This window comes from Cucurbita pepo, chromosome LG02, assembly GCF_002806865.2.
Source record: "Cucurbita pepo subsp. pepo cultivar mu-cu-16 chromosome LG02, ASM280686v2, whole genome shotgun sequence".
In the NCBI taxonomy this organism is placed as follows: Eukaryota; Viridiplantae; Streptophyta; class Magnoliopsida; order Cucurbitales; family Cucurbitaceae; genus Cucurbita; species Cucurbita pepo.
Window position 1 is genome coordinate 1,212,566 of NC_036639.1, and position 27,203 is coordinate 1,239,768.

The 27,203-nt window shown below is 36.7% G+C and overlaps 5 protein-coding genes across 9 annotated transcripts; 4 read left to right on the plus strand and 1 right to left on the minus strand.

Moving 5' to 3' along the window:
- Positions 1 to 1,393: 1,393 nt before the first annotated feature.
- LOC111787604 lies at positions 1,394 to 3,308 on the plus strand. The gene is made up of 7 exons (XM_023667619.1): positions 1,394 to 1,567; positions 1,669 to 1,755; positions 1,845 to 2,054; positions 2,164 to 2,325; positions 2,410 to 2,463; positions 2,554 to 2,700; positions 2,903 to 3,308. Exons 1-7 carry the CDS (start codon positions 1,394 to 1,396, stop codon positions 3,281 to 3,283), a joined length of 1,215 nt encoding a protein of 404 aa, XP_023523387.1. The 3' UTR covers positions 3,284 to 3,308.
- A 2,454-nt stretch (positions 3,309 to 5,762) lies between these two features.
- On the plus strand, positions 5,763 to 7,135 carry LOC111788276 (RNA-binding protein 1-like). Its single transcript, XM_023668596.1, has 2 exons — positions 5,763 to 5,824; positions 6,205 to 7,135. The coding sequence occupies exon 2, from the start codon at positions 6,240 to 6,242 to the stop codon at positions 6,927 to 6,929; it is 690 nt and encodes a 229-aa protein (XP_023524364.1). The 5' UTR covers positions 5,763 to 5,824; positions 6,205 to 6,239; the 3' UTR covers positions 6,930 to 7,135.
- A 1,185-nt stretch (positions 7,136 to 8,320) lies between these two features.
- Positions 8,321 to 11,871, plus strand: LOC111788167 (AP2-like ethylene-responsive transcription factor ANT). 2 transcript variants are annotated; one of them, XM_023668417.1, is made up of 10 exons: positions 8,321 to 9,190; positions 9,285 to 9,332; positions 9,418 to 9,907; positions 9,985 to 10,067; positions 10,214 to 10,222; positions 10,298 to 10,386; positions 10,457 to 10,530; positions 10,606 to 10,656; positions 10,740 to 10,816; positions 11,109 to 11,871. In XM_023668417.1, exons 2-10 carry the CDS (start codon positions 9,302 to 9,304, stop codon positions 11,567 to 11,569), a joined length of 1,365 nt encoding a protein of 454 aa, XP_023524185.1. In that variant the 5' UTR covers positions 8,321 to 9,190; positions 9,285 to 9,301; the 3' UTR covers positions 11,570 to 11,871. The 2 variants fall into 2 exon arrangements, with proteins under 2 accessions (XP_023524185.1, XP_023524184.1); XM_023668416.1 differs by having other exon boundaries at positions 8,321 to 9,332; positions 11,109 to 11,870.
- Positions 11,872 to 16,478: 4,607 nt separating this feature from the next.
- On the plus strand, positions 16,479 to 19,750 carry LOC111788194 (transcription factor bHLH74-like). Of its 3 annotated transcripts, XM_023668460.1 has the most exons (7): positions 16,482 to 18,209; positions 18,285 to 18,557; positions 18,646 to 18,714; positions 18,790 to 18,861; positions 18,941 to 19,105; positions 19,173 to 19,254; positions 19,322 to 19,750. In XM_023668460.1, the coding sequence occupies exons 1-7, from the start codon at positions 17,679 to 17,681 to the stop codon at positions 19,342 to 19,344; spliced, it is 1,215 nt and encodes a 404-aa protein (XP_023524228.1). In that variant the 5' UTR covers positions 16,482 to 17,678; the 3' UTR covers positions 19,345 to 19,750. The 3 variants fall into 3 exon arrangements, with proteins under 3 accessions (XP_023524225.1, XP_023524227.1, XP_023524228.1); XM_023668457.1 differs by having other exon boundaries at positions 16,479 to 18,209; positions 19,173 to 19,750; XM_023668459.1 differs by having other exon boundaries at positions 16,479 to 18,209; positions 18,950 to 19,105; positions 19,173 to 19,750.
- A 1,350-nt stretch (positions 19,751 to 21,100) lies between these two features.
- LOC111788118 (probable xyloglucan glycosyltransferase 12) lies at positions 21,101 to 24,589 on the minus strand. Of its 2 annotated transcripts, none has more exons than XM_023668326.1 (6): positions 24,247 to 24,589; positions 23,260 to 24,065; positions 22,861 to 23,169; positions 22,486 to 22,776; positions 22,293 to 22,406; positions 21,101 to 22,189 (listed from the first exon to the last, which is right to left on the minus strand). In XM_023668326.1, exons 2-6 carry the CDS (start codon positions 24,037 to 24,039, stop codon positions 21,563 to 21,565), a joined length of 2,121 nt encoding a protein of 706 aa, XP_023524094.1. In that variant the 5' UTR covers positions 24,040 to 24,065; positions 24,247 to 24,589; the 3' UTR covers positions 21,101 to 21,562. The 2 variants fall into 2 exon arrangements, with proteins under 2 accessions (XP_023524094.1, XP_023524092.1); XM_023668324.1 differs by having other exon boundaries at positions 23,260 to 24,124; positions 24,247 to 24,588.
- Between the last annotated feature and the right edge of the window lie 2,614 nt (positions 24,590 to 27,203).

The window sequence follows — 27,203 nt, forward strand, 5'->3', positions numbered from 1 at the left end:
TAAAGAGAGCGGGAAGAGAACTCAGAAACATGTCACAATTTCGTAGACTAAACGTCTCAAAAAGTTACATATAGTATATAGTTTCGACGCTAAGGCCTGTATGATTAGGCAAGGACCATAAAGAATCGACTAAACAACTTAAACCTACTGAAACGTCTCACTGCATCACCCTTCTTAATTTCTATATATCCTAAAAACCCTCCAAATTCAAAACTGGGTGAGAAACAAATAATCCTGCCGCATGCGGCGTGAATGTGATTATCCCCGTACTTTCACTCTTGAGGTTCTCACTTCTCAATCTCCAAGAAGTCACAACAACACCATACAAGACAAGAAGGACGACCGATTCCCAAGAGACAAGTTTCCTCTCAAAGAAGCAATGGAGATTACGATTAGCTCCTCGATGCGTCTGCACACCCGAATCCTTGCTTCCACTGGACTTCACTTTCTCGAGGTAAACCGCAGTGTTCTTAAGAATATATAAAGATTTGTGAAAGAATCACCTCCACGTTAAACATGTTTTTTCAAATCCATTCCCTTAGCACGAATTTTTCTTCGAAACTTGATAGAAAAATGCAGAATCCGATACCAAAGCGCCTAAAGAACGAGAGGGAATTAGATTACTCACAGTTATGGCTATACGCTGCGGTGGGCAAAATAATGGCGCCAAAACCAATGCTAATAACGGGTAAGAAACCGGAGTGGTCGGTACCCGGAGCCTACGGGTTCAATCGAGTTTTAGGGTTTAAGTGAAAAAAAAAATGACAGTGGGAGGAGAGGGTACGGGCTAAAGGTTGAACCGGTGGCTAAAATTATTTACCACGTTGCTTCATTTTGACAATAATTTATTTCTAAATAATAAACTTGTTTACATGTAATTTCTTAGTATTAATTTTTAAAGGATTAAATTATAAATTTGCTCCAATTTTGATTCTATAAATATTTTTTTTTTTTTTATAAGAAATCTAAGATATTAATGTCGCAACATAAACACTGATATATTAGTTAACTGGTTAATGTAAATGTAACGGTCTAAGTTCGTCGCTAGTAAATATGGTCAGTTTCAGCCGGTTACGTATAGTTGTCAATCTCACTATTTTAAAACAAGTCTATTAAAGAGAGTTTTCCATTATAAAAAGATTTTTAAAATCTTAATAAAAACTAAAAATAAAAAATTTGTTAAAACAGAAAAAAGCTATGGTTAATAAACCATGCATTCCTATTCTGCCATTCCCTCCCACTTTTACCTTATTTCTGTTATGAGATTCAGTTTTATTAACTTCCAAATGGATGAACAAAATTTGGTATAAATATTTGAATTCTCCATTCTCTTCTTCAACCCAAGAAAACAAATAAAAATCCGACCTTTTGTATTGGGTTTGTTTCGGAGAAAATGAGGAACACAGATCATGAAGGGAAGCTGTTGGCAATGGTGGCTTTCGCCATTGCTGCTGCCGTTCTCCAAGCTCATGCAGCCATTCCGGTGATGAATAATTCTCAACAATTATCGGTGCAGATTCAAAAGAAGTTAAAGCTTCTTAATAAGCCTGCCCTCCACACCATCTACGTAACATCTTTCTTTTCATTGCCTTTTTTCAAATTTTTTAAAAAAATTTAATGCCTTTTTGATCGGTTTTTGACGTATAATTTTGCATGGAAATTATGCAGAGTGAAGATGGAGATATTATCGACTGTGTTGACATTTACAAACAGCCTGCTTTTGACCATCCGGCTCTAAAGAATCACACCATTCAGGTTCATTTCTTCATGTTAATCAAATCATTATGTGCAACCCTAATCATAGTCTTTACGCTCTTAACCAATGCTTGCATATATGCATATAGATGGAACCCAATTGGGGCGTTGATTGGAAGATGTCGGTTGAGCAAAACGAGGCGTTTCAAGTATGGCAAAGAAGTGGGAGATGTCCCAAAGGAACCATTCCAATTCGCAAAGTTCGTGAACAAGACTTACTCAGAGTCAATTCTCTCGATAGCTTTGGAAATAATTTCTTTTATGGAAGTTCCAAACTCGGGTCAGAAGTCAACCGTTCCGTAAGCAAAACCTTCCATAAACATCTTTTTTATTTGGGTTTCAAAATTAAAGTTTAGTCGATTAATTTGTTGCTAATTATCTTATAATTTGGTGTTGAATATGAATCAGACGTCAATCCTGTATACGGCAGGCTACAATTACATTGGCGCTTCAGGACAGATTAATGTTTGGAACCCTAAAGTTGATTTGCCAAATGACTTCACGGCTTCAAGAATTTGGTTGAAAAATGGGCCGTCTGAAAAATTTGAAAGCGTAGAAGCTGGCTGGATGGTTCGTTTTTATTATTAATTTTATTTAAACTTAATTAGTAGTACATGTTTTAACATTTAATTTTAATTTATTTTGTCGTTATAGGTAAATCGGAGGCTATATGGAGATACAAAAACTCGACTCAGTGTACATTGGACGGTAAGATTGAGAGTTTTCAATTATAAGAACTAGGAGAGAATATTGAAAAAATTTGAGTATAAAATTTATCTAACATGGAAAAATGGTTAGGTGGATTCATACAAATCGACGGGGTGCTTTGATTTAACTTGTAGTGGGTTTGTCCAAACCAACCCCAAAGTGGTACTTGGTGCTGTCATTGATCCCATATCAACTAGAGGTGGACAACAGTTCATTATCTCTGTCGGTATCTTTCAGGTATCTAATTTCATATGCAATCTTCCCTCCTCCACGAATTACTCAACTTAGTGAGTATATTTGCTAAAACAACACCGCTAAATGGTCAAATATGGTACACATGCTAAAAGTTGCTAAATATCTTCAATCATACAACATATTTGTTTGTAATTAATGGTCAAATATGACATATATGATAAACTATAACTCATGCACCATGCAGGATCCTCGGTCACGCAATTGGTGGTTGAATGTGCAAGGGTGGCCTGTGGGGTATTGGCCACCGACGTTATTCAGATATCTGCGCCACAGCGCAACATTGGTGGAATGGGGCGGTGAAGTGTTCAGCTCACATGTAAAGAAAGTGCCACACACGAGGACGGCCATGGGGAGTGGAGATTATGCAGGGAGGCATTATAGCCACGCTAGTTATGTGATGCTGCCAAGGATCGTGGACAATTCGTTGCAATTGAAGTATCCAGAGAGAGTCGGAATTTGGGCTAATGAGCCTTTTTGTTACTCTGCTGATAATTATCAACGAACCTATACTACTGAGCCTGTGTTCTTCTATGGCGGTCCAGGTCGCAGTCGTGACTGCCATTAATATCATCTAAAGGAAGGGTTGTTTAAGAAGTTATTAAAGTTTTATTTTTCTAATAAAAGGGAAAGAAAATTTACAATATTTTAATAAAACATAATACAAATTTATAATATTTTAATAGATGCATAATATGAATTTTGAATTAATTCATGGTTATTCAATATTCTATACTAAATATTTTTTATAATATTAAAATTTTGGTAGGGTAATTTAGTAATTTAGTCAACAACTCAACATATATATAAAGGAAATTAGTATAAATGTCTTTGTTTTGTGATCATCAAGTCTCATCCAAACCAGTTTATTTTTTACAATAAAAATATGAAACTATAGTTTTTTTTTGGATCAATTTTCAAAATCAATCTTGTGCGTACCACCTTTTAAATATTCACTTTTTTGCTGCATTTTTCGTCCGAAGTTCACACCGCCCTCCAAAGATGCCTATGCACCAAATCCTCTTCCTGGTGCGGCTTTGTACACCTTTAGTTTGTTCTCTTATGAGAAAGTCAATATGCAAGTTGAATATCTCGATGATGGTTAGGAGGGAGTCCCACATTAGTTAATTAAAGGGATACACCATAATTTTATAAGTAAGAAATACATTTTTATTGACATGAGGCCTTTTGAGAAACAAAAAAAAACGATGAGAACTTATGTTAAAAGTGAACAATATTATACTATTGTGGAAGTTCATGATTCCTAACATATCGTCAAAGTGAACAATATTATACAATAGAATTCTCAAGTGTCGAATAAAAGATGTACTTTGTTTGAGGGCTCCAAAAAAGTCGAGTCTCGATTAAAAGGAGGTTGTTCGAGGGCTCCATAGATTTCAAGGGAGACTCTTTGGTATATTTTGTTCAATGTGAGGATTGGAAAAAGAGTCTCACATTAGCTAATTAAGAGAATAATTTTAGGTGAATTTATAAGTAAGGAATATATATTAGGAGAGATTTAAGACATTATCTTAATTTTTAATTTTTTTTTTTTTTTTTTTTAATTTCCTCCAAATAAAAACTCCCAGTCACGGGGACGAAGCGCAGCACTTCCGTGAAAGTGAAAAAAGTAATCTTCTTCTAATACCAGGACGTTTAACTCCATTTGTTGCAGAACCGCCGGCGATTGGCCGACGGTTCTTCGAAGGGCCGTTTGTGCATTTCTTATAGGCTTCAACAAAAGGATCTCTCTCCTTCAAACCATCCCGTTTACAGCACCCGAAACCAAAAGACGATCCAAAGTCGTCGGAATAAGCTTCAAGCCACAAATGTTCCTTAGCCATCCTCGCACTCTTCGCCCGCGGAGAAGAACAGGGGATCGCCTCACCGTAGTCATCGGGAAGCCTAGCACTCTCCGATCGGTACGGCGGCGAAGGCAATTTCAACGCTGATTTCTCGAACGTGCTTACGCTAGGGCTGGAACTCGATTGCAACTTCGGAACCCCCGGCTTGGCCTCCCAAGAGAACGGCACGTTCGTCCTCGTTTGAAGGAGTTCGAAATCAAAGTCCAGTGGAAGAGAACTCGAACTCGAACTCGAACTCGCCATGGCTGATTGAAAAATCAATGCGACTGTGTTAGGTTTGCTCGATTTTTGGTGTTCATACATATTTATATATGTAATTTTTGGTATTTTGGGCTTAATCGAGTGCCGATTGTCTGTCAAACAAGATATCTATATTAGCTATTGGCAGCTCCGATCGGGCTTTCAAATGTACAAAATTGCTAGAGACGATTGATGAACTCGCTCCAACTAACTGAAATTAAATTAAATTAAGCCATATATTTGAGGATGTGATTTCAGTGTTAAGTTATCAACATTTCAACATTTTATTTCCTCATTCGTGTGATTCCTTGGAAAGGAATTCAGAGACTCTGCTGCCGTTGTTACTCCTTCACCCACAAGTGTTTTTTATTTTATTTTTTTTTTTATTTAATTAATCCATATTAACTTTAGTAAATATTAATTTGACCAAAAATGAATAAATCCATATTAACTTTAGTAAATATTAATTTGACCTAAAAATGAATACGTCTTTTTTTTAATGTAATTTTTAATTTAATAATTAAAATAAGTTTGTGGGTTTATTTTTAAAAAAGCACTTTTTAAGTGCATAATTATCTTCTCAAATAGGTTAAAGTAATCCAAATTTAAATTTAAAATTTTTAAATAACTATAAATATAAATTAAATTATTTTTAAAAACAAATAATGGATACAAATTTTTTTTAAAAAAACTAAATAATTTAAGACAAATATTTTATGTAAACTCATATTATATAAAACATTTTCGTACAGGCCCATTAATGAATAGCTGCAGGCCCATTAATGAATAGCTGCAGGCCCATGAATTGATATCGCAGGCCCATTAACAATAAAGAAGAAACTGATGTTAGGGCTTCACTATAATTGTAGACCCAATTTTGGGGGAAAAAATTGGTTAAATACCGATGGTTTGATGTATTCGGCCACTTGCTTTCAACGCGGCATCTGTCTCTACCCTGCGTTTTGCCGAAATTCTCCTGTATCTCTGCACTGTCGAAGTAAAAAAGTAAGGTACAATATACTCCGTAATTTTCTTCTTCTTTCTTTTTTTTCTTTTTTCTTTTTTTTTTTTTTTTTTTTTTTTTTTTTTTTTTTTGCTCGCATGACAGTTTGACTGGTATAATCTCATCTGTTTTGAGGCAATGGTTAGGGTTTTAGTGCAATTAGGGTTTTAGGACTAATTAGAATTCTTTTGTGTGAATTTTGTGGAGGCCGCCGAAGATGAAAAAATCATCTTTAATTTTGTAGTGTATGGTTTACGGTTCGTGAATTAGGGCATTTGATCGATTCAAGAAGGTGAAGGCTTACTGGAAAAGTTAATTTTTTTGTGATTCACGTCCTTCTATTATTCGGCTGATTTATTATGTTTTCGTCCACAATCGTAGGCAAAGAAACTGTGGAGCTAGCTAGAGATCAAAGAATGAGTAATGGTACTAGGATGGAAGATCAATTTAGGGGCAGAAAGATTTTTGTTGGAGGATTATCGGCTGAATTGACTGAAGATGACTTCAAAAATTACTTTGAAAAGTTTGGTCGGGTAACTGACGTAGTCGTGATGCGTGATAGTGTAACTAAACGCCCTAGAGGATTTGGATTTATCACGTTTGATTCTGTACAATCCGTTGACTCTGTTCTTCAAAATAACTTTCATGAGTTAAATGGTAGGCGTGTGGAGGTGAAGAGAGCCATCCCAAAAAAGGGGAACTACAATGGCGGCCATATTTCCAAAAGCCCTCTTTCTGAAAGCAATGTTCTTCCCTCTTACCCATATTATAGCTGTGGTTATACAGTTTATCCTGGTTTTACACCTTTTCCACCTTATGGACCAGGTTTTGGTTTATATGGCTCAGACCCCTATGGGAATTGGTTTTCCCCCAGCTTTGGTCCCATGGCTTCACCAGCTGCATGGTATGCTCCAAATTTCTTTGGAATGTTTCCTCCACCTCATAAAAATTCTCTAGTTTATCCAACGTATTCAAGCAATGGGCTATCTACTCCGGTGGCTGGATATGAAACTGCTGATGGGAGAAGAAAGGTTGAGCCCCCCTCTCGTGCACAGAAAAATATGTCGGCTGACGCAGTGCCATTTCATGCTAAGGATAAAGCTTGAAAGGATCCGTTTTGTACATGGAAACTTGGGATTTATGATTGGATTTGCTCTTGATCTTGTTATAAGGGCATTTAGTTTGTAAATTCTGTAGATTTGTCTAGTTCTTTCTATTATATTTTTTCTAATCTCTGTTTTTTTTTTATCTGCTTGTGATGAATTCATGGTCGTGTGGAACACTCAGGCAACTGTTACAGTGGTTTTAGATTTTTTTTAATATCTTTTATTAACATTTGAGACAAGAAGGCCTGGTCTGGTCTGTAGAAGAGGGTGGGGTCTTCCGTATAGCCTAACAAGTTAAGTAGCCCATTGCTAGTATCGACTCCATTGGTGAGCTCAATACCACAAAACAACTCTAACCTCAAAAAGCTTGGGCCACTTTTGGTTTGCCCACTTCATTACCTAAGTACCTAAGTTCCAACCAACAATGATCCGTATTCAATAAATTTATTAAAGGATAGCCATTATTTTATAAGGACAAAATTATGAAAATTAGTATAGAATTAGCTTTTAAAACCCTAAATATTAAAATTTAACTTTTTTTTTTTTTTTTTCAATATTAAGTACTGAAATGTAATTGAACCATCATTTTTAGTTCCCACTTGAATTGAAAACTAGCTTGCATGGAAGGATGTAGAGCTTAAGAATCCAAAACCCACCTAGGCGACCGACGTAACAAGTTTAATTGTAGAATTAACCACGGGTGGGTATTATGAGGAGGGTTAAGTTGAATAGTTGTCATGAAACCAACTGGTGTTCAATAGAGCCCGAGTTGAGGTATGCTTAGTGTCACGGTCATGCTTGTCCAAGGTATGTTGTCTATGATTGTATGTCATATGTCCTGGTTATGCTTATGCATGCCTGTTCCAAATCCCTTTTGCATGCTTTCATCATAGATAAACATTTACTATTTCATGTTGTGTTAATATGGGGGGTATACGACCGTTCACCAAAATCATGTCTATACCCATTAGAGCTAAAATACCCCAAAACGTACTATAGGGAATATGACTAGTTGTCACGTCTTTCTACCCGAGTTATATGCTATCAAAGTCGTTGTTACGTAATCGCTTTTAGCTTATAACATTATTTTCTTTCAAATTGTTTTCAACGTATTTCCTCGATCACGTTTTCTAAAATATTTCTCTCAAACGTCATTCAACACTTAAGCATACACCGACGTTGTCCATAAAGTCCGAATTTCTCATAACTAATGTATAATTCATCTCGTGAGGAGCTAACATGGAGTTACAATGAGATTATTGCATCAAATACCAACCTCATTGACTATATATGTATATATCACCTTTTCACATTTGATATACATTTTGAATCTCACCCACCAAAAAAGTGTAGAAGTGAACAAAAATGTCTGTAGACACAGCACACGGTAAGCTGCCAAGCCCCCAATGTCAATGCTCAAAAGTCAGGAATGGCGGAATGAGATGGCCCCATCCCCACACACACCAGAGAGACACCTTTTGTTTTTGTCCAAACCCTCAGCCCTCTGTGGCCACCGCATAAAACAGTGTTCTTGCTGGATCTTCTGTCGACACCTTTTCCTGTTGGATTTGGAAATGAAATATGAAAACGAAGACTGGAGCAGTATTTAAAGTTAGATAGATGAGCTCCTTTGGACTGCAAGAACACGCCCAACAATCTGCACACCATACTACGAAAAAGACACCAACCTCAGACGCTCTGCTCGTCAAATCCATCAGACCTGCTCTGCACTGCCACTTTGATAAAGCAACCAAAATAATGGATACAATAAAGAGGAAGTGCCCATTTTGGTTACCTGACCCCCGCTTGCCCCGCTCTCTGTCCTTCATCAACTCCTTGATTTAGCAACCTTCTGTAATTGGGGAGAGAAAAGTGGCCAATAATGCACCGATTTTCTTCAGCATTACTGAGAAATTGGGTGCTTTAGAGAAGACCCACCTGGCTTCAATCTGTAATTTGTTTGATTTTTTTTATTTGGGTTTCTGTAGTTTGAGTTGCCCATTTGAAGAACAATTTAAAGACCGTCGAACATGAGATGATGGCTTCTTAATCACACGAATCCCTATGCAAATGGGGAATTTTCTCTTCTAGTTTCTTTTTGTTTGTTCATCTCGTTCAGAAACATCGCCTCTTATTTTATCTACAATGATTGAGTTGCTTTGCTTCAATATCAACTAGCAGCAAAACACTCAAGAAACTCTTGCATAAGTAGACAACTTGAGTATCATAAACGTAGAGTGATCTACCAAGGCCAAAGCCAGGCAAGTTCTAACGCCATGCCAAATAGTTTCTTAGCTTCTCAGCATTATAATGGTGATTTGGTTTCTCCCTTGTCTGTAATGCCATTCAATTCAGATGGATCTCTTTGTTTCATGGAGTCACTCAGCACATTACAACCTCAAGGTCTGTTTCTTTTCTCTTCTGTCAAAGCTTCAATCTGATGAAGTTTCTTAAAGAAAACATTTAGATTTTACCTTTTTATGTGTAGAAATGTTGCCAAATATCTCACCAAAGCTTGAGGACTTTCTTGGTAGTGCTAATCATGGAAGAGAGGCCACAGCTTTGAGCTTAGACAGCATATATTACAATCAAAATGATGGTGCTGATGCTGTCTCAGAGAGGCAACATTGTTTGAATCTTTTTAAGCAACAAGAGCAACATATTCTTTTTGGAATGTTCCAGTTTCCAGCTGAGGATGCCAACAAGGAGTCTCATATTGCAAGCCATAGCTATGAAATTCGACACGCTCTGGAGCAGCGTATCGATCGGATGAGTAGCCAAGACGTAGAGCCTCTTAGCTTGTCAATGAGTCCTGGTTCTCAGTCTAGTTGTGTTACTGCTCCAACCCAAAATTGTCATCCTGGACTAGCCACCATGGAAACAAAGAAAAGGGGTCTACTTGGTCGAAAGAAGCCGGTGCACCGGAAGTCGATCGACACGTTCGGACAAAGAACGTCACAGTACAGAGGTGTTTCGAGGTTGTTCTAAACTAAGTTCTTGCTTCTTTTTTTCCCCTATGTATGTTAGTAATGTTTTGATAGTTCTTTCTGATCAGACATAGATGGACTGGTAGATATGAGGCTCATTTGTGGGATAATAGTTGTAAGAAGGAAGGCCAAACCAGGAAAGGAAGACAAGGTTTGTCTTTCCTTGTTGCTTGTCATGTTCCTCCAATGTTGTTGGCTGTTCTTCAAATCCATGTTTTGACTTCAAACCATTTCCTTGTTGCATGTCATGTTCAACTTCCATATGGATGCTGTTTAATTCAATTGTGTGGACTTCAGTTTATCTCGGTAAGCCTTTGTTCAAGAACTAGGCGTAAGGAAGTCGATCACATGGAAGTTTATGGATAGTAATTTGAATTTCAGGTGGCTATGATATGGAGGAGAAAGCAGCAAGAGCTTATGATCTTGCAGCTTTCAAGTACTGGGGACCCTCCACGCATTTGAACTTCCCGGTATGATATGATCGTAGCGTTATCGACCCGTTTCAGTTTTCAGATTCCTTTTGATTATGGACTTTTGCAGTTAAAGAATTATCAAGTTGAAATTGAAGAAATGAAGAACATGAACCGCCAAGAATATGTCGCCCATCTGAGAAGGTATCAGTATGTTGCCACAAGATTTGCTCTTCATATTTCTGTGTATAGTCTCATTAACTGGCTTTTGGTTTTCAGGAAAAGCAGTGGATTCTCCAGGGGAGCTTCGATATACAGAGGAGTAACTAGGTGTGTTCATAAGACTCGATCAATGCTCGACTTTTTCTTACTCGTTTTGTTTGCTAGATTGAGTTTTTGACTGCTGTTTTCAGACATCATCAGCATGGGAGATGGCAAGCTCGGATCGGAAGAGTCGCCGGGAATAAAGACCTCTATCTTGGAACATTTGGTTTGTTGCCATTGCTATTGCTTTTAAGTTCCTAGTTGTTCAATTTTATGTTTGAGGTGGGATTGTGAGATCTTACCTCAGTTGGGAGGAGAACGAAGCATTTTTTATAAGGGTGTGAAAACCTCTCCCTAGCACACGTGTTTTAAAAATCTTGAGAGGAAGCTCAAAAGGGAAAGCCCAAAAAGAACAATATCTACTAGCGGTGGACTTAGGGCGTTACATTGACGTAGAACAAGTATTTTAGCTTTGCTATTTATCCTTCTTGCATAATTTATCTGATAATGATGTCCAGGCACACAAGAGGAAGCAGCTGAAGCATATGACATAGCAGCCATCAAGTTCCGTGGCACAAACGCGGTTACAAACTTCGACACTTCAAGATACAACGTAGAAAGGATCATGGTGAGCAGCAGCCTTCTTTCAAGAGAGATAGCAAGACGAAACAAAGAGCACAAACTAACCAACGCAATCGAGCGCAAAGAACCGACACAAAACATCGATCGAATCGACCCCTCGGAGATTTCCAACAGCAACAACATAGATTTGAGGTCGACATTCGACGACACGATGTTGCTGGATCGAAACACAACCATTGAATCCATAGACCGGAAGTCGGTAACATCCGGTGGTTACCTAAACCATCTGATGGGAGTGGAAACGGCAATGGGGAAGGATTCAAGGAAGTTCAGGGCACATTTCTCCAATGCTTCAGTTTCTTTGCCTGTTATGTCAAGTGTTTGGAATGATGTCTGAGACAGACAGACAGCTTCTTTCAATATCTTTCTTCAATGTTTAATGAATTGTCTTCAATTCCACTCACTAGTGAGTATAATTAGGAGGGAGTCCCACATTAGTTAATTTAGGGAATGATCGTGAATTTATAAGTAAGAAATACATCTCCATTGGTATGGGCCATTTTGAGGAAGCTGAAAGCAAAGTCACGAGAGTTTATGTTAACAGTGGACATCGTACCATTGTAGAGAGTCACGATTCCTAACCATCAACATCATGATCTAATCCACCTTATTTTTCTCGAATCTTTTGGCTCAGAATGATGGAGTGTGCTTTTTTTTACTTTTTTTTTCCCTCTAATGGCAAGTACAAATGCAGCTCATACCCATTGCCAATAATACAAACAGGGCATGGGTTTGACCAAAACCATGTCTTTATTCTAGTATATTTTTGTCTATGAATGTGCAGACCCATCAACGTCGCCATTCCTACTTCTTTTAGCTGAGCCTGCTGTGCGACACAAACGGTTTTGGAATTATCGTAAAGATTTGGTTCATGAACTTTTTGGATTCATGGATACTTTTTGTACATTCCTCACATATATTCACATATTTATTGGATTCAATTGGATATCATGCAGTAAATTCTCTCATATTGATATATGATATGATTCAAGTATGAGCATTAGTATTGTTATGCTCATATAAAGGTCGGTCTAGTATTGTTACGGAGGTAAGGTAAGTGCTATTTTATATTTGTTTAGGGGCAACTAGGAAAAACTTTCGATCATCATGCTTCTGCTTTCGCTTTCGCTTCCGCTACAAACAATCCGTTGTACTTTTCTTTATGAAATTTAATATTTCTTATAAAGGTTTGTGGGCCTAGAGTAGGGATGTTCGGCCCAGTCTATCAGCCCAGTAAATTAAAAAAAAGAACTTGGGCTTTATACGAAATGCTACAAAAAGCCCAGTAAAATTGTGGGCCTAGAGTAGGGATTTTCGGCCCAGTCTATCAGCCCAGTAAATTAAAAAAAATAACTTGGGCTTTATACGAAATGCTACAAAAAGCCCAGTAAATTTGTGGGCCTATAGGTGGGATTTTCGGCCCAGTCTATCAGCCTCGTTGGCCGGTCCCAAGAGCGGATTGCTTTCCCCCTCTTTTGAGGGCCGCCCATAGCAATACAAGGCTACGTAAAAAATTAACGTTTTGGGAAGTTTTCATTAAATTACAAATTTAGTTTCTAAATAAATTTATTTACTAATCCATTTTTATAATGATATAAGAATCCATTAAAAATTTATATAATTGTATCAATTATTTTTTAAATTTTTTAAAACTTCAACAACTTATTAATTAAAATCATTATACATTTAAACCTCCAACATTGGATCAGAGTAATCAGGAAGCCCAGGTCCAACTTACCTTATCTGGAGAACGGCGTAATAGAGTCAACGTCCATCTATCTTTCAACGTTGTCTCTATCTTTGGTATGATTTCATTAGGTTGATATAACTAATGCGCCACTACCCGAAACAGGACCGAGCTCTAGATTGAATGATACTCTCGAAAGAGACATAGTTGTGGAGTACTTTTTTACTTGTACTCTAAAGGGTATGATTTTGAGGGGAGTAAAATAAAATCAATTGATGAGAGAACTTAAAAAAAAACTTCATGATTATACCGTAATGGTAATTACAAAGGTACAACGCATTCATACTTACCGATGATAAGTAATTTACGTAGACAAAACGAGGTCGGGAGGAACAGGAGCCACGAGAAAATGTGCAAAAGGGATTTTAGGGGTAGAGAATGGGTGGGGAAATGATAATAATGTAGAGAGAATATATATAGAAAACTGGAGTGTCAGAGAAATAGTTTTGAAGAGAGGCATGATGATTAGAGTGTGGTTGGATTGTTAATAGTGATAGAGATGAATGTTTGTTTGAAACAGAAACAGAAACAGCAGGAGGCAACATTATTCTTAAAAACAAAGCAAAGCAAAGATTGGGTTTGTTTTTCTTAATGTTAATGTTTGGTTTTGGAATGAAGATGAAAAGAGTGGCGATTGTGTTACGCATGAAGGGGAATGCAAAATGGTAGCTTGTGGATGTGGGAACATTCATTCAATTCCAACCACTTAACAACTTATCATTAAACTCTCATCTCTTCATGGATTGTGTTTCAATTACTCTTTCTCTATCTTCCAACTCCCAACTCCCCGATATAAGAGTAACAATCACATTATGTAACGACCCAGATCCACCCTCAACAGATACTGTTCTTTTTGGGCTTCCCCTTAAGACTTTAAAACGCGTCTCCTAGCGTAAAGTTTTCGCTCTTATAAATGGTGGTTTGTTCTCCTCTCCTACCAACGTGGGACATTACACATTAAGAATAATTTTTAAAAAAATGTTCAATAATACAAAGAATAAAAAGATTTCAACCTTTAACCTTATATACGTGAGATTCTACATTAATTGGAGAGGTAAATGAAGCACTCCTTACAAGAATGTGAAAATCTCTTTAACCTAGTTTAAAATTTTGAGGCTGATGAGAAATCGTAATGGACCAAATCGAACAATGATCCTAAAAAAAAAAAAAGGTGTGGAAAGAAAAATGTGGCGAAATCTTTCCAGTCTTTTTTAAAAATCTATTTCAATTTTTCATTTGTTACGAGGCAATTGAAGAAAATAGTTTTTTTTTTATAGGAAATTGTGCAGGATCTCCATTTGATGAACAAAATCTAATAGGTGGAGTAATAATACGAGACAACAAGAGAATATAAGGCCGTAGAACTTGAAACTTTGTTACCTACATAATAAACACAAATCATTCTAATATTTGAGCCGTTTAAAATTATAATGATTGTAGTAGTTAGGTGCACGAAGAGCCATTTTAATCGTCCAATATCAAGAATTCGTTGAACATATTGGATGATAGAAGTCCCACCTCAACTAATCTAGGGAATGATCATGAATTTATAAGTGAGAAATACTACATCCATTGGTATAATGCCTTTTAGGGAAACCCAAAGCAAAGCCATGAGAGCTTATGCTCAAATTATATAGACAATATCTAGACAATATCATATCATTATGGAGAAAAACATTCTAATTTCAACGTAACTCTATAATTACAATCGTGTTAATGCACGTAAGTGTGTGTTTAGTTGTAATGATCGTCTTTTTTGTTCTAATAGGGAAAGAGAAATGTGGTTGCTTTATGTAAAGAGAAAAGGCTTCTTTAAAAGCATGGGCTGAGCTTAGCTTTGCAAAGTACCCTAATTTTTAAAAACAAACTCCCACTCCCTAATTAATTTAATATCATATCTTATATATTAAATGAATGAAAATAGATTTTCTTTAGGTATTGACTGACAGTCGAACATATATTAAAAACATAAATAAATATAACATATGATATTAACATAAGTCGACATCAAGGCTTTTAGAGAAAAAATAAAAATAAAAAAAATAATCCATTGAGATTCTCGTTTAACGGACCAAACCCATCATTGACGGTGAAGTAGGACCACACATATCGCACGCCTCAGATTTCTCAACTCTACATATCATTTTATTATTATTTTTATTTCAATTTTAACTCTAAAATTATTTTTTAAAAGCTAAATGTAACATTAAAATTAAAATTGCTTCTTCAACGCGAAGTTATCGAGCTAAAACCCCATCGCACTTTCGACGTATTGATGGGTCTTACTAGTTAGAACCTCTAGCTTCGTATTAAGGTCACGTTCGACGTATTAAAATAAGGTTAAATATGTTTTAATTTAATGAAGGTCTGTGAGGTAAGCATTCATGTACAAAGTCAGAAATGGAGATTTATTTATTTATTTATTTATTTATTTATTTATTAATATATGTATGGTTGGCGTTGGGGCATGCGAGGGTAATCACTCAAATGATACTGTTTTAAATCTGGAAGAAATTAAAATTGGAAAAAAAAGGATGAAGAGAGAGAGAGAGGGGAATGATTTGGAGTGAGAAGGTACAGTGATAAGTTTGATGTACCATCACAATCATGCATTCTTTTATAATAATTTTCTAAATTTTTTTTTTTTTAATTTTAAATAATTATAATAGAAATTAAAATTAAAATTAAAAAAAAAAAAAAAGGGAGAAATTTAGATGCAGACATGGAGTATAGCTGGAAATGGTAGAGCAAGGACAAGGAAGTAAATTTGGATGATTAGATTCCAATATTCCTTATAAAGCACCCAAATCACCTAAACAAACCACTCTTATTACAGCTCATTCTTTCAATAAACTAAACTAACCCCACTTCTTCTTTACTTTTACTCCTCAAATTCCCCTTTTAATATATCACCCACCATTCCCATTTCAACGATAACACGATCATACCCAAGATTTGAAATTCGGATTCGATACTTGATGGCCCAACATTGCTCTGCGACATGGTCACGTTGCTTACTTCTTCTTTCATAAGAGTGAACACTATCATGACAGACCAATATGAGCTCCTCCAGCATGTTTTTTCCTCACTCTCATGTATTTCAGCCAATTTTTAAGGTCACCCAACATAAAACTACTCCAAAGAAAGAAACATGTTGGACGGTGTGATATAGGTAATAACTTTCATTTTTTTACGTCTTTTTTTAGTCAACCTATTATCAGGGTCACTCTCTGAAAGGCACTATAGATACAAACTTGAAAGTACATCGAAACATGTTGGACACAACGCTACATTGATGTGAGTATTTTCTTGGATTTCATGAAGATTAACACGGACTTCTACGAGATTCTCGCAGCGTCTAAACTTAAAAACTTGAAGATGGGGGAGGAGAAAAAAGAATCAAAATTTGGGTTAAAAGTAAGAAAAAGAAAGAAAGAGAGGATTGAAGAGATTAAAATGAGATTAGGTAGAACAATAATGAAAGAGAAGAGGAGGGGTTAGTTGAAAAAATGAGTGTGTAACAGCAAAGAAGAGTCTTTTAGAATAGGGAGGCAAATGTGTCAGTTAAATAAGAGAAAGTATACATGAAAGGAAGAAGGAAGCAAGCTTGGGCTTGAAGAGAAGAACATCTCCCCTTCTCCACTGCTTCACTTCTCCTATCATTAGCAGCATGAGAGAGAGAGAAACAGAGAAAAGAAAGAAAAAAAAACAGAGTATTTTAATTCAAAGCTGCAGAAGAGAGAGAGAGAAAGTAATATACAAAATTAAAGTGGAAAAAAAGAGAGGTAGAGATTAGGTTTTGTGTAATAATTTAGCATCAACAAGAGCAGTTGGCATTAGTTAGTCTATGATGTCTTGTCTTTTAATATCTAATTCATACATGTCCACACACAGGTGAGCAAATGTCTGTGTTCTTCTCTCTGTCTCTGTCTCTGTCTCTGTTCTATAAAAGTTGGAATTCGATGCTTTCTTTGCCCTTTATGCAACCATGAACCAACCCATTTCGTGAATTCCACTTCTTTCTTGGTTCATAACTTCACCCATTGGTTTACTACGTCTCTCTTTATAGCTTCTCTGTTAAGACCGACCATTTTCATTTCCTGAAACTTTGCAGGAATCCCTTTTCAGATTTTTTCTGTTCTAAGCCGAAGAAAAGAACCCTGAGAGAGAGGCTTCTTAAATCAATCATATTTTGGTGTTTGATTCGATGGAGAAGTTGGAAAATGTTTTTCTTTCATACCCAAAAGTTAAAAGCGAATCTGCTTTCCTTTTGCTGCATTCATGAGCTGTTCTGTAGCTAATGTCGTTGTTTCTTCTCCACTTTATACTCTCAAAGCTTCACTTTCTCGTCTTCTCCCTTTTGCATTTGAACAGAGTAGAAAAAACAGAGCAAAACAGAGCAAAACAGAGCAAAACAGAGTAAAACAGAGCAAGCTTGTTCTACACCTTCAACAACACCCTCTCTTCTTTCTCTTTAGCTTTTTTGTTCATGGGGATGCTGCATTTGAGAAGCTGCTTTTACTTTAACGTCTTATAAAGCTGCAAAGCCTACATTTTGTTCTTTGTTTAGTCTTGCAAGATATCAGCGGCTCAACTCTGGTCAAAATCGCCTTTCCCTTTTAATATATTTTCTTTGTCTTTTCGTTTTTGTTTTCCTTTCATTGGAAGTAACTGTAAACTGACTAGCAAGGGGAGGAAAATGGGTGATCTCGAAAATGACGAAATGGGTTTTCGAAATTCGAGTGATGGGTTACTGAATTGTCCATCTTCGGATAGAACTTCAGTAACAATGGCGATGGGTTCGTTTTATGGGTCTGGTTGGGATCCACTGGTTTCATTAGGTCAAAGTGAGAGCTTTGGAGCTGCTTCAATGGCTTCCTCACATCGAGATTTTTCAAATTCCTTTCCTATTGTTTTGGAGAATCATCATCATGGAGGAGGAAGTGGCACATCACAGACTGTTCAATATCCGACAGATTTAGAGATGGGTACGAAGTTGCCATGTTTTGGGAGTGGGAATTATTCCGACATGTTCGGTTCTTTTGGTCTTGCTGATCAGATTCTTGGAGGGTGTTCTTCAAGTTACAGAAATGGAGGAACTGCCAACACTGCTCAAACATCACAAGAAACTTTACCACCACCATCTGGTGAAGAAGCTGCATTAGGTTCACCAAATGGTAAAATCAGAAAACGAGCCCTTGATTCCGCCTTCCCATTTAGCTCAAATACGGTAAAAACATCCACAAATCTTCAATTACCACTTTGATTTCAAATCATGGCGTTGAATTTACTGTTTCTTTAGCAGAAATCTGAAGGGAAAGTGAAAAAAGATGTTTCTGGGGAAAGTTCGAGTACACAAGAAGAGAAAAATCCAGAAATGGAACAGAATTTACGAAGTGGAAAACAAGCTAAAGAGAAGTCCAGTAACAGTGGAGAAGCTCCCAAGGAAAATTATATTCATGTGCGAGCTAGAAGAGGGCAAGCCACAAACAGCCATAGCCTTGCTGAGAGGGTGAGGAGGGAGAAGATTAGTGAACGGATGAGATTGCTTCAAGAACTTGTTCCTGGATGCAATAAGGTAATGGATTGCTTTAATTCCAGCCGACCTTTTCAGCTCCTCCATGTTTGATTTTCACTCGAATTTCGATCTGTTTTTTTGTCTCTAGATTACTGGAAAAGCTGTAATGCTTGATGAAATTATAAACTATGTTCAATCACTGCAACAACAGGTTGAGGTATGCGTTAAAAATTCAAACAGAATTTGAATTGAATGTCGGTTGAGATTATGAATTTTGTTGGGTTTGTTGCAGTTTTTGTCGATGAAACTTGCTACTGTCAACCCCGACATGAACATCGATCTCGAGCGGATTTTATCCAAAGATGTAAGCTCATTATTGTGTCGGCTGGTTAGATTGTTATACAATGTCGTCCATGAACCATTTTGATTCTGTTTTCGTGTAGATTTTCCAGGTACGAGGCAGCAATGGAAGTGTTCTAGGATTTGATCATCCTGGGATGAGCGCAGCTCCTCCGGTCGTCCCCGCTCACCGGATGTTTCAGTTTCAGGGGATGATGTCGAATATGGCATCCACATCCACATCCACGCAGTTTCCTTCTTTACCTCAGGTACTCAAGTTTGAAGTTAATACTCAACTAATGCAAATGTGTTGAATGGAATACCATTTTGGTGCAGACGATGTTGGAAAGTGATATCCAAACTCTTCTTCAAATGGGTTTCGATTCGGGTTCGGCCATTGACAATTTGGGACCAAATGGTAGGGTTCATAATCTAATAGCTTTGCATTCTGAACTTCCAGATGGTAATTGATTTGGCGATGGCAGGGAGGTTGAAAGCAGAGCGCTAAGTGGTTGGAGATGGAGGAGGAGACAGGGGAATTCAAATGTATAGGACTCGGTTTCTGACTATTGTTCTTCGAGTTTTAGCAGAAGAAGATGGATTGATAGCGAATGTAAATTTAGAACGTGGGTGAGGGCTGATGATGAGAATTGGTTTGAATTGGGGATTGTAGATTAGTGTTGAGTTTTCATGGAAATTTTGGAAGAGAAGGATGAAATCTTCCTTTGTTATTTGTATTTGGTATCATTTTTTTTCTTGGGTTTTGTTCATTTGGGACTCTTAATATTCATTTGTTTGTTAGTAGGACAAGAACAGAGCATGCTTATATGCTTCGTTCTGCGTATCCATGGCGGTGGCGATACGATGAATCTTTAATGAATTTAAGATCACAAGCTGCCATTTCATTTCGATCTCTTCTGATCTTGTCGAATCATCTCTGTTTCAACTCACCGATTCATTTTTGGCAAAACTTTTCCACTTTTTTTCTGTTTGATTTATCATTTGTGTCAGTCAAGTTTTATCTCTGTTTTTGTTCTTCATTCAATTATATCAACTTTTGAATCTAACCACTTATAAATCAAATCAGATCCCATAACATTGTTTTTTTTAAATTTGTTTTCAACTTATTTTCTAAAACATTTGTATCAAAGTGATTCGAGATGACACAATATCTACCGCTCAAAAATATAAATAGATATGAAAATATTATTATTCAACGTAAAAATATAGATTTAGGAATGAGAAATATAATTAAGATGGAAGGTTCAATATTCATTCATATTCAGGACGTTTAGATAGGATATAAGATACCAACTAATACCTACCCATAAATAAAATATAAATTAACTAAATCTTGAGAATAAAATAAAATATATTACAAATCAAATCTGAACAGAAAAATATTTGCTGAATCTAAAATATATTTTATAAGTAATATATTTTCCAAAATATCAATTGATTATAAATATTTTGACTAATTCAAACTATCAATAAGTTGCATTAAATTTTGACACGAACCTAAGCCAATATTGTATGTGAATTTTGAATTTAACACGGATGATTTGTTTGTTGGGTTAGAACAAGTGAGACACAACCGCTGTGTTGTTACCGCAAGAGTGCAATTGTGACATTCGATACCAAAAAGATGGCAATAACAATTGAAAATATGGTGGAAACCTTTTGTAGTAGTAGACTTGTTTATGTTTGTTTATGTTTGGTATTTAAGAGTGTGGAAAATTTTAATTATTAATATAATATGTATTATACCATTTGAAAGAAAAAAAAAATCAAGATTAAAATAATATTATCTAAAATATAAACCGAAAATACTTTCAACCATTTAAAATTCAATGGACAGACAGGGTAGAGACAAGAAATTAAATAATAATAATAATAATAGTAAAACAAATAAATGTTTAAATCCGAACAAAAAAAAGGTTTAGAAAGCTTTGCCGCGTGTAGGCTGCAACTCCTCTCCCACTATTAGGTGTCATCTTTCGAATTTGGACAGTTAAGTTTTGGATATCTTTGAACCTTAAACGCACCAATCGCCGACCAATCACAAAATTGCTTTGGTCAGGTAAATTTAGGCTTACCCAACATCTTCTCATTGACAACACCACCACGAAACGAAAGCAAGTCTCATATCGGTTAATTTAGAGAATGATCATGAGTTTATTAACTCCATTGGTATAGTATGAGGCCTTTTGGGGAAGCCAAAGCCATGAGAGCTTATGCTCAAAGTGGACAATATCATAGAGTCGTGTTCGTCTAACAGGCACGGCACAAGAAACTGTCATTAAATATGAACCAAATTCTTATGTCCCCATCTCATCTTTCATCTTCTTCATCATATTTTTGATGAAATTTTTTCTTACAAAAGTATCAAAAACAAACGAATTGAAACAACATTATCAGAAACAAAACCAAAAAAAAAAAAAACAAAAAAAAAACCTACATACACACACTGGAAGAGCATCGCCCTTTGAAATAAGCGTTATCTCTGTCCAATATTATGTCTTTTGCTACTGTCCCCTTATAATGCTCCTTTGTTTTCGCCTGTATTCAACTGAAATGGACTTCACATTCGTATTTTGAAGCATATTCTGAGGCTCTCTTCATCTTTCGACTCTCAAAAGCCTTCCCTTTTCTTCAAGTTATTCCACTGTGGTTTTTATTTTTTNTGTGTTCTTCCCTACAGAGATCCATACATTGTTTTTTTACAATCAACCTATTTGTTCGCCGATCAAATCCAACCCGACGAGCAGGAACGAGATCCCCTGGAATAGCAAGAAGTAGAAATGGATCCCTTGAGCAGACAGAAGGCTCCGTGCTGATGCAGTTAAGAGAAGGAAAGCCAATGCCAGCTCTTTTGTATATATTCGGTTATGCTTCTTCCGCAAAGAAGCTTTCTTTTCCTGCTTCTCAAGCTCTTCCTTCATCTCTTCTAAGTCGGGTGCCGACGCCCCTCTTTGATGCTTTTGCTCTCTCTCTACCAACGACAAAAGATCACCTTCCGAGGACCGACCCGATTTCTTCGTGACAACCCATTCGTAAGCGCTACCAAGCTGGAAGAGCCCTGAGATCATGGCATTGAACTTGGTAACTGACATGGTGTTTTCAAAAAGGAGGTAAGGGACAATGAAAGGGAAGGATTTTGGGGCAGGTAGGATGTTTAGAAACGACATCGTGGCTGGGATATAGCAAACGACCCACGCGGGTAGCTCGGCTTCAGGAACGAACATTGTCATTGGGAGAATTATGCAGAAAAGTGTGAAAGAATAGAAGGGCAATATCAATTTTCTGAGCAAAAAGAAGAGGAAGATCAAGTTGAACTTCTTCCATATACTAATCTGCATTGAATCAATCACGTAAAGAGAACTATTATCAGCAATTTGATCGAGCCATAATTCGATAACAAAACGAATAATTGCACGTTCAATCGAATAACGATACCTTTGATCGAATAATAGCAGGCAGACAAAGACGAAACAATTGCATTGGACCAGAATGCCATCTATGTTGTTGTTTTCTATAAGCTTCATAAGATTCTGGTAGCTCACATTGGCACTGATCATACAGGTAAAATTATGTTCAATAATAACTCAGAAACACACTAAATTATCATATAATGAACAACGATTAGTACCTCGACGTCGTTTAGGAATATGAATTTCCATCCATGAAGATGAGCACGGACCGCAATATCCATGTCCTCAACCGTGGTCCTTTCCAACCACCCACCGGCGTCCTCGAGGGCTTTGATCCTCCACACACCAGCAGTGCCATTGAATCCAAAGAAGTTGAGGAACACACTGTTTACTTGCTGCTCTACTTCAAAATGGAAAGCTAAATTAACGTTCTGCAGCCTGGTCAGTAAATTCTCGTCCTTGTTCACGAACGACCATCTTGCTTGAACCAGCCCGAGCTCCTCATTATCCTGAGTGCCATTTGAAAAATGGAGTTAACAATCATCTAAGGACACTCCAAAACACAATTGATTTGCAAAAAGAGCCTCAAATACCTTGAAATGAGGAACAGTTCTTTTAAGGAAATCAGGTGTGGGTTGAAAATCGGCGTCGAAGATGGCGACGAATTCGTAGTCTTTAACGTAGCTACAATTCATGGCGGATTTGAGGTTGCCAGCCTTGTAACCATCTCTAATGATTCTATGACGATAAACAATGTTGGCGCCCTCTTGCTGCCATTTATGAACCTCTTCTTGTATCAGCAATTGGGTTGTTGGATCATCAGAGTCATCAAGAACTTGAATTAGCAGCTTGGTTCTAGGCCAGTCCAAGTTGCAGATAGCAGCGATTGATTGCTGATAAACCTGAGAAGAAGAACAACACACAAACTCAATTATCAACAAGAACTCAAACGATTTCCGGCAAAAGCAGAGGATATGAACAAAGAATTTCACCTCTTTTTCATTGCACATGGGGATCTGCACAAGAACCATTGGGAAGTAGCCCTTTTCGGCGGATTCAAGGTCTAAATCTCCAGGTTTAAGAACTGGTTGGATTTTCTTGAATCGGATCCAGAAACAACCCAGACATAAGATTAAACGATCCAAGCTCTGAATGATGAACAATATGATACAGGCATTGGCTAAGAACTGAAGAGGAGGAGCTAAATAACCCACTCGAATCAATACCCATTGAGCGTAAATCCAATCAAAAACTCCTTTAAAGCCCCACTGAGATGCCCAGAGATAATCCAAATGAAGCTTTGGAGTATCAAAATGCCAGCCTTTGAAGAACGCCGCAATCTCAAAACCCAACAAAAGCACCGACAGCCATAGAAACACTTTGATACAAGAATAGAATCTCGTTTTCACAGTGGGGTTCTCTTTCACTCTGCCTCCAACAGAGACGTCATTGTCGGCGTCATCGGCGTCAGTCCGACCAGAAGCAACACGGCGTCTAACGGCAGCGGCTAGGTCCACCATTGCAGAGCCAATGGAAGTTAAACAACCAGCAGCCTTATGAGCCTTAAGTAGGAGAACCCACGTGAGTTGCTTAGCGTTTTTGCCTCGGGCTTTCTCTCTAGTCCGAGTCGCCGGCGAATCGCCGGCGATGAGAAAATCATCCTCCGACGGACCTTCCAGCTCCACCATCGACCAATTCGGATTCTCCATCTTCACAACAACAGGAGTTCCTCTATGAGTGTCTTTTCCCCACCAATCAAACGAGGGAGCCATTTTGAGCTACGATCTCAAAACCCCAGCTGCAGAACACCGATTTTCAGGCCCCAAAACCCCTAAAGACCCAAATTCTGAAAGCGATCTTAAAATCGAAAAAGACCCACAAAGAGAAGAAAAAAGGACAACAAAATGGCTAAGATTCTGATCTCATTGTCGGAGAAACAGCAAAAACAAGAGAGAGAACAGAATGGGGAAGAAAAATACTTGGAAGAAGCGAAAGAAGACGCGTGGTGAAGAATGCAGCAGTGGCCGTCTCTAAATCATTGCGACATTCGGTGACAACTTATACGAGAGATATCCAAAGGAAGAATGAGTTGAACCCGAGATGTGTCCAAATAAGCTTCCATTCTTTTACAGCTTGCACCACAGAAGGTCACGAAGGTAATAAGAGAAGGAAGAGAGATAGCCGAGCGAAGGACTCAGAAATGGAATGGTAACAGCTCAGCACGTCTTTCAATTCTTTTATAAGAAAATAAAAAACACGTACCGATTCCGAATGCACGTTGTTAAGTCAAATCATTAGCCATATGAAAACGATTTCTTTAGAGAAAAGGGGTGTTGTTCTTCAAAATCCCCTCCTGAATTGAATTAACACACAGAACAGAACACCATTTATATAATAATACTGATTAAAAAAATAAATAATTATTTATTTTTCTTCCTTTTTCGTCTCCATTTACTCGGTTTTAAACCGCCGCTAACAACTACACAACATCCATGGAACCAAGCCGCAGAATTTTACTTCCGTTACTTCCGTTTTAACTTTTTACAGTATGAAATAAAACTTACCAAGCCTTGATATCCAAAACCTAAACGCGTAACGTAAAGGCGAAAATGGGTAAAACACGGTAAGTTGATTAGCTTGATATTTATTATTATTTGCAATTATTTGATAATTAATTTTTAGGCTGACGAGTTTTATAATGGAAAATTCAAGGCCATTAATTACGTAGGAAATTACCAAGTCCCTTATTTATTTTTTATTTTTTATTTTTTATTTTTTGTCCTTTTTCCCATTCTCCCGCTCATACGAAACTTCAATTTGGTTCGCTTTCGGAGAATTAAGTGAATTTACCATCTAACCCTCCCCCATAGTATGTCATGTGGTCACACCAGTGGACAATTCCTGTCATTTTATCTTTATTTTCATTATTAACTCGTTCACAGTAGATCACGCGGTCAACACGGCAAATGCTGGCGCAGCTGTAATGTTTTCGAATATAATTAAACAAGAAAGAGGATATTCGAATTGCCTTATTTGCCCTTTTTCACATTAATCCACCGACAAATTTTTAGTCAAACTAGACGAACCGGAAACGAGGGTATTATCGGGAATATGATTTTTCTCTCTCTTTTTTTATTTTTTTTGTAAAGGAATCCCTCCTTTTATGGTTTGAAAATTTATTTTGAAAAGCAAAATCTCACAAATAATCTCTAATTTAATAAATCCTCCCTAAATAATTACTACGATAGATATCGAATTACATTAATTAATTTTAGATTTTAGTTTTTTCAAAATTATAGGAATTCAATTTATTAATTAATTTATACTTTTTAGAAAAATAAAACTCACCATGCTTGCCGTGGTACTTTCGCCGAATCAGGAGCAACCTAAAGTAGGATCATCATCAGGCTCGTCTTTTGATCTGGCTGATGCAAAAGTAAAAGTTGATGAACGTCTGAGATTTGTTTTCAAAAGCGGTATTGCGAAGTTTCGTACTCATAGGGTACAGTGGAACATTGCCCATGAAACTTTACAAGGTTCAGTCTTATTCACATGGGAAACGAGAGCAGATTCAGGATAAGGGGTAAAATCGATATTTACTTCCACAAAAATTCAAACTTTGAAAAAGTTATTTTCAGCCAATAAAATTTAAAAAAAAAAAAAAAATTGTGTAACAAAATAACAAAAAAAAAACATGTTATTTTACAAAGCTTTCCCGCAAAGTGACAAATTTGTCCTCATATATAATCGGCAGAATGGTTCTAAACGAGGGGTAGAAAAGGAAATTAGCAAATAGGTTGAGAAGCGGCATCGGCGTAAGGTGCCAAATGGACCAGCGATAAAAATAGTGTAAACACGGCAGAGTTGGTAGAAGATAAGGGGTTTGATCAAAATCAGAAGGCCATGATGAGCGGAGATCATGCCACCTGGAGCGGCGGTGGTCCACCGTCAGCCCTCCTCATTACGAACAGGCTGGACGCCACAGCCGGCGGTCGTGCGCTCAGGTATTCGCCCGCAATCTCCGCTTTTCCAAATTAACAATAAATTACTAAATTTTAAACACAATTTTCTAACTTAAATAAATAAATAAAATTATCCTTTTTTGACTTTATTCCATTTTTCAACCTTCGTATTTAGCAGCTGATTATAAAATAGAAAGTCACCCAATTATATTCCAAAAATAAGAACAATAACCATACTTATTAATATCAAATTATGAGTATTTTAACTATAATTATAATTATTATGAATTAATATGAACAATAAAGGTTTATTATTATTATTATTATTATTATTATTAAAAAAGGAAAATGAAACCTTGTTTCAACCAGATACAATGACCATGGGAACCGACAAAAGCACTTTTCTTGAAACGTGTTACGGTCGTGGAGAGGCCCCGGCGTTTTAAAATCAAATGGGACCTCTCCATTTAGTGCAAACGGGTCCCTTATATTTTTATATATTAATTAATTATTATTATACCAAATATCAACTCTCAATTAATCATCTCACTTAAATTACAATCTAAAAATATTTCATTGTCTATGTCGATTTAAAAATTAATTTTTTAGGTGAAAGAATATATATTTTAAATAAAATATGCATCAAGTTTCATTCTTAGTTGAAAATTATGGAATTTATGAATAAATATTTATTGGGTTTTTTTTTTTTTAAGATGTTATTTATTTATTTATAATTATGAGAGTGGAATCGATATTTAAGATTGTTGTAATAAATAATAAATTGATCGGTGTCGTAATTGCAAAAAAAGGATCAAAATTGGTTTGGATTTATGACTCAATAATGCAAGCAAACGTGCAAATCTTTTTCCAACAATTGCATGTTGGGCATGTTTCGTTGTGTTTATTGCCAACGGCCATTTAAGAGGACTCTCTATTTAAAACTTAAAATAGACACTTTTTTTTTTTTTTTTTTT